Source organism: Giraffa tippelskirchi, chromosome 2 (genome assembly GCF_054371585.1).
Source record: "Giraffa tippelskirchi isolate mGirTip1 chromosome 2, T2T-mGirTip1v1.2.pri, whole genome shotgun sequence".
NCBI lineage: Eukaryota > Metazoa > Chordata > Mammalia > Artiodactyla > Giraffidae > Giraffa > Giraffa tippelskirchi.
Genome location: NC_137276.1, coordinates 151,520,635 through 151,534,460, shown reverse-complemented (window position 1 = coordinate 151,534,460; position 13,826 = coordinate 151,520,635). Strand labels below are relative to the sequence as shown.

Genomic DNA, 13,826 nt, shown 5'->3' with positions numbered 1-13,826 from the left:
CTGTTTTGTTCTCTTTATTAAAAACAGTAGATTTTTGCAGTCTATTTTTTAATATAATAATGTTTTTAAGTAGAATGAATGTTCTTAATCTCTGTAGGGTTCTTTGTTCTCTATATATCTTGAATCTAGATTATTTTTTCAGTGTTGTGATGCTAAAGTCATGATTATCTTGATAGTTTTATCTTTGCAAGACTTCTGTGGACAATAATGTAACATTCCTTTTGCTGGTTCCTTGGGGATGATTAGTGGTTTTAATTGAGCCATAAATTCTTCTGGCCTCTGTAGCCTCAGGAGCTACACGTTAGGCTAGTAAGTGTTAGTAAGTGTCAGGAAAACTGTATTGGGTTTAGAAACTTTTGGAAAGAGTGCTTATGTTTCCAGAATTCAAGGAAAATAATTTTTCTTGAATAGTAACCAGGAGAGTTCAGGATTTTTAAATCATGAAGGAGTAAATGTTTCTAAGAATGAAGGAAAAGAAAGCTTTTGGACATTAGGGGGAACCAGCAGGCATTTATTTCTACAAGTCGAGAAACTGTAAGAGCTTTAGAAAGAGAAATAGGCTTTTATTATCTGGGAAAGGTTTCTAGAGCTTAGGGATGCCACTGGACCTTATTTGTGGTGATCAAGACACTTTGGAATCTGGCTTCCAAGCAGAGGTAAAACAACGGGTCTCACCATGTGGTGAATCAAGAGTTCAAGTTCCAGGACCTATCTCTTGAGTCACCAGCTTCCTGGAGTGAGTGTGCAGTGATGTGAGCACCCTGGCTGCAGGCTCAGATGGTTAACAGTATTAGGAGAGGCTGGTGAAATGTCCAAAGATCCAAGGGGTTCAAGGTCCAAATGTCCAAGGGATTCCAAAGAGTCAATGTCTAAGCCCGAGCAAACTCAGATGGTACAGATTTCCAAGTACTCAGAAACATGGTTGGGCCAGCCTCTTCTGGGTCCAGATAGAAGCCAACTTCAGAGGAAAACATAAAGCTAAGTCAGGTTGAAGTTGAACTATATAGTCAGAAATAAAATCACATCTTAGAATATGAACATATAGTCGTTCTTTTCCTTTTTTATACTAAAATAGAATTCCTTACCAAACATTGAAGAGGATTTTATTATAAAGGATAGGAATGAAAAAATAAAAGCTAACACTTAACCAAGTATTTACTGTATGCCAGGCATTTTTTTCTGAAGCATTAAGAGAGGTTACAAAAATTTACCCAGAATTGAGTATGCCTGAAACAGAAAAAGTATAGAGACAGAATTTGAACCCAGGCAGTAGGGCTGCAAAGTCTCTGATTCCAAACACTATGCCATAAAAGCATACAGTTTAGTCCATTTTCCTTTCATTTTCACTGTTGTGGTTCCTGATTTTTCTTACTTACAGATTTTGAGAGATGAAACCTTTGCTTGTTTTATGCTATCTAGTGCAGTGTGCTGCTAAGTTACTAGAGTTTTTGCCTATATCTTTTGCCATTTCAGTTTGTCATTTTCTCATCTTGGAGGAAAACTCAAGGGGAGAGTGAAGGGTGACAGTGTGCCCTCCAATAGCCTTTTCCAAATTATTCTAGTTGAAGAGAGAGATTTGTTGTATCGGTATATAAGAGCCAAAATAATAATAATTAGAGTAGTGATTAACAATGCTGATTATCCTGTTTATAATGTGGTGTCCTGCAACATACATAAAATAAAATTTAAAAACATCGTGTTCCCCTGCCTATTTTGCTTGATCACTTGGTGGTGAAGATAACAAAGATGACGAATCCCATACTTTGGCCATAACTGAATATAGTCCTAACATCAACTAACAATTTACTATAAGAAAAGATTGGCATGGTAACTGAGTGCTAATATTTTAAGTGAAAACTGAGACTATCTTGCCAGTAAGAAATTTTAGTTTTCATTGTATTGATAAACCACTGATACTGATATTTATAACTTAGTCATCAGTTTGCCTGTTTTCTCTATTTAAAAATTGTAGGGACCCATTGTAATTAAAGCAATATTTCCAGGCTGCATCTGTTTTTTAATCTATTTTTGCTTTTGCCTAATACCCAAATGGGTGGACAAAATAAGTGTTTTTAATTGGCTTCATTATAAAATCCAAATGTACATTTTACGTAGAAAAAGGCAGTACCATTTATACAGTCTCATAGCCACTATCAGGTGGATTTTCATAAACACATACTCTTGTTTTACCAGATTGCAGCAGGAGAGAAGATTCCTTTGAGCCAGGAAGAAATAACTCTGCGGGGCCATGCCTTTGAAGCTAGAATATATGCAGAAGATCCTAACAATAACTTCATGCCGGGGGCCGGACCACTAGTGCATCTCTCCACCCCTCAAGCAGACCTTACCACTAGGATCGAAACTGGTGTACGGCAAGGTAAAGTGAAATTAAAGGACAAAGTCTCAGTGGTTAAAATTTTGGGGTACATTATTGGTTTTGGATAGTGTCTTTTCCTGTGTCTTGTGGATGTATTTAGTATGTTTTCAAAATAAAGGATTTCTTTGATTTCTCAGTAATCTTTTCCTTTTGGAATAGTCATTTTTAAAGAATAACTAGTATTGGGGCTTCCCTGGTGGTCCAGTGGCTAAGACTTTAAGCTCCCAATGCAGGGGGCTGTGGTTCAATCCCTGGTTGGGGAACTAGATCCTGCATACCGCAATTAAGACCCGTTGCAGCCGATTATGAAGAATAAAATAAAAAATAAAAACAGATGGCTAAACATATTTATTTTTTAAAAGAAAGAAGAACTAGTATTTTTAAGCAGTACTGCAGTCTTTTTTGAAATGCAGCACCACTTAGTCAAACCTAAGCAACAAATAAATTCTGGTATTGTTTTATATTTTTATTTTGCCTAGTTCCAAATATAATTTAAGGTGACTGATATCTGCTATGCTCAAGGCACTCTGCCTTCAAGGTACTAAAAGTCAAACTGAAAAATTAATAAACTTAGTGCAAGCTAAGCAGTAATTTTAAGAAAGTTAAAAAATAACAATACAAGAGCTAGTACAGTTCACATAAGATTAATAAACATGGTCGTAACAGTTATTTAGCACTTACTAGGTACAGGTACTGTTCTAGGTTTTTTTTCTACATGGGCTTCTTTACTACCTTATGATCACGTCCATTTTCCAGATGGGGAAACCAGGGCACAGAGAAATGACTTCTCCAAGGTCACCATTGGAGCCAAGATTTAGACTCAGGCATTCTGGCTCCAGGGTCTATGATCTGAGCCACCATCATCTATTGCCACCTTAACTTTAGTTGCCAGAGAAGTTATACAGATGGTGAACAATAAAATATAGAAATTCTCAGGAATAGCAGGTTATGTTAGGCTGGTGTAATCGGGACATGTTTCTAAGAGGAAGTCTGGAGTGAATTTGAATAGGCAGATTTAAAAGCATACAGAAAAGTGAAAAAAAGAGGATTTAACAAAAGATGTGTTTGAAGAACTGAGAGAATATGTGGCTGGAGAAAAGGATTCAGGGTGGTGAGTAGTTGGAGATGTGGCTGGAGATATAGAATAAGAGCAAATCTATAGGGTCTAGAAAGCCAAAACGAGGAATTAGGACTTCTTAACAATAAATTGCAGATGATACCACTGTGATGGCAGAAAGTGGAGAGGAACTAAAGAGCCTCTTGATGAGGGTGAAAGCAGAGAATGAAAAAAAATGGCTTAAAACTCAACATTCAAAAAACAAAGATCATGGCATCTGGTCCCATCAGTTCAGTTCAGTCGCTCAGTCGTGTCCAACTCTTTGCGACCCCATGGATTGCAGCACGCCAGGCCTCCCTGTCCACCACCAACTCCCGGAGTCTACCCAAACCCATGTCCATCGAGTCGGTGATGCCATCCAACCATCTCATCCTCTGTCGTCCCCTTCTCCTCCCACCCCCAATCCTACCTAGCATTAGGGTCTTTTCCAATGAGTCAACCCTTCGCATGAGGTGGCCAAAGTATTGGAGTTTCAGCTTCAACATCAGACCTTCCAATGAACACCCAGGATTGATCTCTTTTAGGATGGATTGATTGGATCTCCTTGCAGTCCAAGGGACTCTCAAGAGTCTTCTCCAACACCACAGTTCAAAAGCATCAATTCTGCGGTGCTCAGCTTTCTTCACTGTCCAACTCTCACATCCATACATGACCACTGGAAAAACCATAGCCTTGACTAGACGTACTTTTGTTGGCAAAGTAATGTCTCTGCTTTTAAATATGCTATCTAGGTTGGCCATAACCTTCCTTCCAAGGAGTAAGCGTCTTTTAATTTCATGGCTGCAATCACCATCAGCAGTGATTTTGGAGCCCAAAAAAATAAAGTCTGACACTGTTTCCACTGTTTCACCATCTATTTCCCATGAAGTGATGGGACCAGATGCCGTGATCTTAGTTTTCTGAACGTTGAGCTTTAAGCCAACTTTTTCACTCTCCTCTTTCACCTTCATCAAGAGGCTCTTTAGTTCTTCTTCACTTTCTGCCATAAGGGTGGTGTCATCCGCATATCTGAAGTTATTGATATTTCTCCCGGCAATCTTGATTCCAGCTTGTGTTTCTTCCAGCCCAGCATTTCTCATAATGTACTCTGCATATAAGTTAAATAAGCAGGGTGACAATATACAGCCTTGACATACTCCTTTTCCTATTTGGAACCAGTCTGTTGTTCCATGTCCAGTTCTAACTGTTGCTTCCTGACCTGCATACAGGTTTCTCAAGAGACAGGTCAGATAGTCTGGTATTCCCATCTCTTTCAGAATTTTCCACAGTTTATTGTGATCCACACAGTCAAAGGCTTTGGCATAGTCAATAAAGCAGAAATAGATGTCTTTCTGGAACTCTCTTGCTTTTTCGATGATCCAGCGGATATTGGCAATTTGATCTCTGGTTCCTCTGCCTTTTCTAAAACCAGCTTGAACATCTGGAAGTTCACAGTTCACGTATTGCTGAAGCCTGGCTTGGAGAATTTTGAGCATTACTTTACTAGCATGTGAGATGAGTCCCATCACTTCATGGCAAATAGATGGAGAAAAAAATGGAAACAGCAGCAGATTTTATTTTGGGGGGCTCCAAAATCACTGCAGATGGTGACTGCAGCCATGAAATTAAAAGACGCTTGCTCTTTGAAAGTAAAGCTATGACAAATCTAGACAGCATATTAAAAAGCAGAGACATCACTTTGCTGACAAAAGTCCAGTTGGTCAAAGCTGTGGTTTTTCCACTATTCATGTACGCATGTCAGAGTTGGACCGTAAAGAAGACTGAGTGCCAAAGAATTGATGCTTTCAAATTGTGGTGGAGAAAACCCTTGAGAGTCGTTTGGACAGTGAGGAGATCAAACCAATCAATCCCAAAGGAAATCAACCCTTAATATTCATTGGAAGGACTGATGCTGAAGCTGCAATACTTCAGGCACCTAATGCAAGAAGCCGACTTATTGGAAAAGACCGTGATACTGGGAAAGATTGAGGGCAGGAGGAGAAAGGGGTGTCAGAGGATGAGATTGTTGGATGGCATCACCAATTCAATGGACATGAGTCTGAGGAAACTCCAGGAGATAGTAAAGGACAGGGAAGCCTGGCATGCTGCAGTCCATGGAGTTGCAGAGTCAGATATGACTTAGTGACTGAACAACAACTGGCAGCATTTTGAGAGCTCTGGATAACCTACAGCAAGTTTGGTTGTCAGTAAATTTTTTAGCATATCAGTGAAACTTCATAGAGAGAAGAGGGAACTTGGAATAGGAAAGATAAGGAATTTAAGGCAAGTAAATTTTTTAGCATATCAGTGAAACTTCATAGAGAGAAGAGGGAACTTGGAATAGGAAAGATAAGGAATTTAAGGCAAGCAAAGCTTGCAGTATAATTTAATAAAAGTGCTCAAAGGATAACAGATACAATTCTCAGACAGATTCCCCAATTCATCCTGGCACTGGGAAGGATAATCTAGTACAGGAAGCTTTCCCCAACCCTCTTTTGTGTCCCCTTGTGTATCCCTTGGCATTCCCCCTTAATATCATCTCATGATGATCTTTTGTTCCTTGTCTAATTTCTCCATTAGACTAGGAGTCTTACAAGAGGGACTAGGTCTTCTATGTTATATTTGCAGGACTTTGTTCAAGCTGAGGCCTAGAAGGTGTTCTCTATGTGTTGGTGGATGGATGGATGGATGGGTGGATGGGTGGGTAAGAGAGTGTAATCTAACCTCTTGATTGTATAGATGAAGACTCTGGAGTTCAGAGGGGTCAAGTGACCTGCCAAAATCGCAAAAACATCTTTGAACAGTATTCTTTGTAATATACCTCATCCTTTTGACTTGAACCATTTCTAACCAGTGAGATGTGCATAGTTCAGCTTGTTCTCTGAGACTCTGACACAGTAATGATAGCTGCTGTTTATCAGCTCTGCCAGGTATGGCATTTGGCACTTGATTGTCAATCCTCTCAGCAAGCATGTAGGATAGAGGAATTATTTTCTTTACTTTTCTGATGAGGAAACTGAGGGCGTGGAGGCAAGGAAACGCCAAGGACAGAAGTGATTGTGATGTGAGGGTTTTCACTGACTTCCAAAATGAGAAGGGAAAAGAAGATTCAGAAGTTAGGATGGGGCACACTAGCCTGTGTGTCATTGGATGACTCTTTTGGAGCATGGTGCTCTTGGATAGCCATGCCCTCCTTCAACTTCTGTTTTTAAATCCCTCTGAGCCTCAGTTCCTTGTGAATAAAGTGGTGGTAATGATATCTGTCATGAGGATTAAGTGTGAAATGTACAGAAAGCCCCAGGAGAATGTCTTGCTTGTCATATTTTCTCTCTTTTAAGTTTTAACTTTAGTTTCTGTGGTTTTTCAACTTCAGGAGATGAAGTTTCAGTGCATTATGACCCCATGATTGCAAAGCTGGTTGTGTGGGCTGCTGATCGCCAGGCAGCCTTGACGAAACTAAAGTACAGCCTTCGACAGTACAATGTGAGTGAGCTGGGGCCGTGTTAGTGACCCTGATGATCTCTGGATCTCTACAGCCAAGCGTGTCCATTATAACTGGTCGACCTTTGTCCTTGTCAACTTATTTCTACCAATTAACCGTATGTCACAACAAAATTATTTCACATGGGAGGATTTCCCATGGGTCAGAATAGAGTTTGAAGACTTCTTGATTTCAGCTAGAAAGGAAAGATTGCAGGACTAAAACTATTAGCATCAGTGTTAACCTCAGTGGGATTCGATGTGAAATTTCTATTCAACCTGTAGATAAGGCCAGCAACACAAGTGTGGCCAATCCTCTGATGTTATTTTCTGCCAAGGAAAATAATTATATTCAGTTTTATCCATTTGAAAGAGTTTGTTGCTTTTCTGTAGCTATGCATTTCCTTGGTGCAGTAAGTCCCATACCATACTGATTTAGTATCATAGAAGGATTTCTTATTAACCCATGATACTCAAGTTACTATAGTTCGTGAATTTGATCAAACCTCCAGTTTCTGTGGCTCCACCTGCACCGGCCTCCTTGTGACTCCATGACACACTCAGCATGGAGCCACGTGTTCCCTTTCTCCCTCCAGAATTGTCTGGCCCCAAGTGATGCCCTCCTCACCACCCTCAGCCCTGCTCACCGTGATCCTTAGAGTCCTTCCCAGGCCTCCCCACAGGACCCTTTGCTGCTCTCTGTTCCTTTAGCCAGCCTTATTTTTCTTCATATCATCTGACATTATATTAGATGTTTATTTATAGATATTGTTACTTGTCCCTTAACATAAGCTTTGTGATGGCAAGGACTTTGTTTTGTTCCTCTCTGTGTCCCCAGTACTGGGGTCAGAGCCTGGCACCTAAAAGGCTCTCGGTAAATGGCTATTAAATAAATGGATAAATGAGAAAATGAATGAATGAACCTCAGAGCTCAGACAGCTGGTTTTGTCCTAGATCCCATTTATTGGGTGGGTTTGGGTTAATTCTATACCTTTTCTTATTTTTATATCAGTGTGTACAAGTTGAATATTAATATTCAGAGGAAGCTCTTTTCGAGTCATATAATCCTACCCCTCCCCTGTGTAGCAATCGTATTCTGTCTGCAGTCTTCCTCGTTCATGGGAGTGTTCTGAGAAGCAAGTCTTCAGTATCTTGCATGTAAATCTCATTTAAGTTTCTTAATATTTACTTGCTTTCCTAACCTAAGACAATTAAACATCTCCACACTACCTCCCCAACACCATTTCCTACATCCTGTTTATCATAGTAAATTAATGTAATGTGAAGTGCAAATGCATAATGATGGTGAAATGAATTTGTTTTGTTTTTCATGAGAGTTAGTCATGGTCGAAAATACTTAGTAGAAAGAGCTGATGCCATAGAAATGTTTTCCTGAGTATGTTGTTTTCCCCACTCACTGGGGACATGGACATTTTTTCCTCCCTAGATTGTTGGACTGCACACCAACATTGACTTCCTCCTTAGCCTGTCTGGCCACCCGGAATTTGAAGCTGGGAACGTGCACACTGATTTCATCCCTCAACACCGCAAAGAACTGTTGCCCGACCGGAAGACCACAGCCAAGGAGTTATTATGCCAGGCAGCTCTGGGCCTCATCCTCAAGGAGAAAGCTGTGTCTGATGTTTGCAAAATTCAGACACAAGGTATGGAATATTTTTCTATTCTGCTTTGCAAAATTTTATGAATAATCATTGAACATGCTCTTTTTTTTTTTTTTTGGCCGTGCTGCATGGCTAATGGGATCTCAGTTCTCCAGCCAGGGATTGAACCCAGGCCACAGCAGGGAAAGTCCAGAACCCTAACCACTAGGCAACCAGAAACTCCCAGTTTTCTTTCTTTTGTTGCCACTCCATCCTCCCTTTTCTTCCTTTCAGTGACTGACACCATCCTCTGCTAAAGTGTCTTTTAGTATCAAGTAGAGCTCTTTACATAATATGGATGCACCCAACAGCATGCTTTAACCCATTCAGAGTAACTTAACCCATCACCTAAACAACGTAGAGATGCACTTATTTTCAAGAAAACACCAATTCTCCCCACATCTCATGCTGATATCCCTTACAACTTCTTTTTGTTTTGATTTTTCTAATTCACTTTTTATTTCCTTCCAACTTCTTTTATTCACCACTCCCTGACCTGCTTTGTTGTATCCTCCATACCTGCAGCAGCTTTCTTGGTCCTAGAGACAAGACAGAGCCCTGGAGATGCTCAGATTCCCTTAAGTTACCCATAATTTATTGAGTTAGTTCTTCTGCTCTCTCTTTTTAAAAAATATTTATTTATTTATTTTAAAACTCAGGTTTTAGTTGTGCCACATGGGATCTTTCGTTGTGGTGCACAGACTCTCTAGTTGTGACACACCGGCTCCAGAGTGTGTGGGCTCAGTAGTTGCCGCAGTTGGGCCTAGTTGCTCTGTGGCATGTGGGATCTTTGTTCCCTGACCAGGGATCAAACTTGAGTATCTTGCATTGCAAGGAAGATTCTGAACCACTAGACCACCAGGGAAGTCCCCTTCCTCTCTTTTTCTATTCCGAGATCAAATTTCTGACTAGCTAGATACCTAGGTATTTCATCATATCATAGAATCTGGGACTATGACGGAGATTCATCCTGGCTGCCGTATGTGTGCATCCCTGCTCCAGCATTCCCACTGAGTTGTTGCCCAGCATCTTCCTAACACCTCAGGAAGCTGGAAATTCATGATGAAAATTCATTAGTTAATTACAGTTTCAGTCAATTCTCCATTAAGAAGTTCTTCCCACTTGGTTGAGCAAAATCTGAGCTCTCTCACATTTGCTCCATAATAGAGTACATCATGAGAAATGCTGGGCTGGAGGAAGCACAAGCTGGAATCAAGATTGCTGGGAGAAATATCAATAACCTCAGACATGCAGATGACACCACCCTTACGGCAGAAAGTAAAGAAGAACTAAAGAACTAAAGAGAAGAACTTGATGAAAGTGAAAGAGGAGAGTGAAAAACTTGGCTTAAAGCTCAACATTCAGAAAACTAAGATCATGGCATCCGATCCCATCACTTCATGGCAGATAGATGGGCAAACAGTGGAAACAGTGGCTGACTTTATTTTTGTGGGCTCCAAAATCACTGCAGATGGTGATTGCAGATATGAAATTAAAAGACACTGCTTGGAAGGAAAGTTATGACCAACCTAAACAGCATATTAAAAAGCAGAGACACTACTTTGCCAACAAAGGTCTGTCTAGTCAAGGCTATGGTTTTTCCAGTAGTCATGTATGGATGTGAGAGTTGGACTATAAAGAAATCTGAGCTCGAAAGAATTGATGCTTTTGAACTGTGGTGTTGGAGAAGACTCTTGAGAGTCCCTGGACTGCAAGGAGATCCAACCAGTCCATCCTAAAGGAGATCAGTCCTGGGTGTTCATTGGAAGGACTGATGTTGAAGCTGAAACTCCAATACTTTGGCCACCTAATGTGAAGAGCTGACTCATTTGAAAAGACCCGGATGCTGGGAAAGATTGAGGGCAGGAGGAGAAGGGGACGACAGAGGATGAGATGGTTGGATGGCATCATCGACTCGATGGACATGGGTTTGGGTGGACTCTGGGAGTTGGTGAGGGACAGGGAGGCCTGGCGTGCTGCGGTTCATGGGGTTGCAAAGAGTCGCACATGACTGAGCAACTGAACTGAACTGATTTCCTCAGGCTCCCTCTGATCTTTGAAGCAAACAGAAAAAAAAAAACCTGAATCCATTTATCCCTTTATTATTATTAGGATTATTATATTATTATAGGATCCTATTATTGGGATCTTAATTTCTAGATGCATTCAAGAAAGTGCTGTTGAGGGCTTCCCTGCTGGCTGAGTGGAAAGAACCTGCCTGCCAACTCAGGAGACGCAGTTTCAATACTTGGTCCAAGAAGATCCCACATGCCGTGAAACAACGAAGCCTGTGCTCCACAGCTCTTGAGCCTGTGCTGTAGAGTCTGGGAGCCGCAGCTACTGAGCCCATGCACCCTGGAGCCCTGTGCTCCACAAGAGAAGCCACTGCAATGAGAAGCCCGCCCAACACAACTGGAGAGTAGCCCCTGCTCTCCACAATGAGAAAAGCCCACATAGCAATGAAGACCCAGCACGGCCATAAATAAATTAATAAGTAAAATTTTAAGTTATATTGAAAGCTAAAAATATAAAGCTATATTTGGAGATTTGTGCTCTGTTCTCATTTTGTCCTTTTACATTAAAGAAATTCATCTACCTATACCCCATCTGGTATTCCTAAGGCTGGACTTAGCTTTTTTAGAATGGAGTGTCCTCTTACTCTCACTTTCCTTTTTAAATTAAAATTTCTAAGCAGCCCAGAGAGAGGTTTCAGAATAAATTGCTTCAATTTAGCTACTCCGTAGCTCCTGGAGATTGTCTAACAGAGGGTGAACACACAAGTCTCTAGGGGAGGACCAGTAACAGAGAAGAACAGAAGAGGCCAGGTGAAAGAAAACCAGTGAGTAGTGAGGATTCAGGTGACCTGGAATGCATTTGCCCTGTCAAAATTGTGACCCCTGTGCAGTTTATGCTGCCAGAAGTGGAAAGTTGAGGTTGTAAATATTCTGATTTTTCAAGAGAAACTGGGATTTTTTTCATGTAAAATTTCCTGAGATGTGAATAAAAGTGTCTAAAGCATTGCATAGAATGAAGAAAACATATTTGAGCTGTCAATATAGGACCTCTGTTTTATGTTTTCTTTTGTTAGTAGGCTTGATGTTCATAAATTTGTTGTTGAATTTTAAATTTTTTCTAGATCAATACTCTCCTTTTGCATCCAGCAGTGGAAGAAGACTGAATATCTGTTACTCTAGAAACATGACTCTTAGGGATGGTAAAAACAGTAAGTAATGTTTTATTAAAAAAGAAATGTGCTTCATAGAAATATATCACATTTACTGGAAAAAAAAAGAATTCAGCCTGGCCATGATCAATTACATTTTTTAAGATCCCTAGCCTAAACATTAGAAGGAAGCATGCCAAAATAATAGAATTGATTGGCTCTGGGTGGTAGAGTTAATAATATTTATTTTTCTTTTTCACACTTGTTCTATATTTAGTAAATATTTTAAAAAGAGGTCATAAAACATACATAGGAAAATGAAATATGCAGAACATTAGTGAGATTACCATTGGATGCTGGGATTTGAGGCACTTCTTTCCCTCCTCTTCTTTGTACTTTCATGGCTCTGCCATTTTTCTTCTGTGAGTGTGTCTGACTTTGAAAGAAGACAATAACCAAAACTTCTCCAGGGAAGGAGGATTGCCCACCGCACCGCTTACCAGGCAGCATTAATGAGGGGGAGTCACTGTTAGACCCACTTATTGCTGATGAAACTGAGACAGGGGAGGTGCAGTTACTCAAGGCTAGTAAGTAGCAGAACCAAGACTGACACTCAGTCTTTCTGGCCTTGACCCCTGTGCTTGTTTCCACCACTTTTCCAGTAGAAAATTGATTTTCGATTGCCAACTAATTGATGGGCCCAGGATGGGGCCTGATTTATTGTAACTGAAGTCTGGAAGAGATGACACTTAAGCCAAAAGATGGTTTGTAAACTTATGGCTGGAACAGTGTTCCAGAGGAACCAGAATCCTATGACAGCAACTGGCTGTATCTCTTTTGTTGCAGGACAGTTCACCTGGGAAGTCAGAGGGGTGCAGAGCCGGAGCTGGGAGGGCTGGATAACCTTGAATGTGAGGTTCACTGAACTGTGGGAGCTCCATTGTCAGAATGTGCCTACCAAGTAGAACAGAGATCATCACAGCACCCTCCTCCCTGGACAGAGTAGGATTTTCTTTACCTCAACTCTGGATAGATACCAGTCACTCATTAATACGTAGCTCTTGAGGCATTTTTTCATTCTGAACCTAGATGGTCATTGCCCTGTGTGCACTGAGTACATGGAAAGAACTTTTGCAAAGATCCCTTATAAAGTAGCCTTCTGTGAGTGGTTAACCTATCCGTTTTATGCTGTTGTAGTTATTCATTTCATCCTAAAAAACAGCAAAATCTGGGAGTATCTTACTCTAGACTCCTCTGTGCTGAACACAGGTATCAGCAGCAAAGTTTCAGTGGCCTCTTCAACCTGAATTAAACAGAAAAATCACATGTGTGATTATAATTCATATGAGCCAATGATATTACTTGGTGTGAATCTTTACTAAGCGGTATTTTGAATTATGTTGCATTTCAATTTTAAATATATAATTGAGAAATCAATATGAGTGATGTTCTAGATCTAGAGGAGAGAGGAACAAATTCAGTTACTCCTTAATGTATAAAATAGTTTTCCTGGCAATGTCTTTACTATGCTTCTTTTGGCATTCCTGTCAGTTAAACGCTTTCCATATCTTATAAATTAAAAGAAAACTGATCTGGTGTAATTGGATGTATTTTCTCTTAAGAAAGTTTAAAGATATTGATAAGATATAGGGAGGAAAAGTTTCATTCATTCATAGACTCAGTACAAAGTTTTTGAAAACACAAAATATTCTGACTAAGGTAAAGAAGTAAAAAAAAAAAAGATGTTAAGACATTTACCATTTGGCAAAGGAGAAGTTATATGTTGACAACATGGATGGTGTAGTGCTTAATAATGCAGGCCCAGGAGTCAGATGCTATGAGTTGAATTCTGCTCCCTTCTTGTCTTGGAAAGTCACACTCTCTAAGCGTCTAGTGTTCTCAGGTATAAGTGGAGATACTCATGGCTGTTGCTTCCTTGGATTGTTGTGTATATTAAATGAGACAATACATATAAAGCATTTTAGCTCATTGAACGACCTAGAGCAAGCAATCAATCAACAGTGGCTATCATCATCAAAATCATTATTA

At 40.1% G+C, this 13,826-nt stretch overlaps 1 protein-coding gene across 5 annotated transcripts in view; it reads left to right on the top strand.

Annotated features, from left to right (window-relative positions):
- MCCC1 (methylcrotonyl-CoA carboxylase subunit 1) overlaps positions 1–13,826 on the top strand; it is a 58,794-nt gene that overhangs the window by 33,551 nt on the left and 11,417 nt on the right. For all 5 annotated transcript variants that reach the window (XM_081571155.1, XM_081571152.1, XM_081571153.1 and 2 more), the window contains 4 exons: positions 2,194–2,377; positions 6,847–6,956; positions 8,401–8,617; positions 11,751–11,837. In XM_081571155.1, the coding sequence (XP_081427281.1) occupies positions 2,194–2,377; positions 6,847–6,956; positions 8,401–8,617; positions 11,751–11,837 (598 nt within the window). The remainder of the gene's footprint in view (positions 1–2,193; positions 2,378–6,846; positions 6,957–8,400; positions 8,618–11,750; positions 11,838–13,826) is intronic.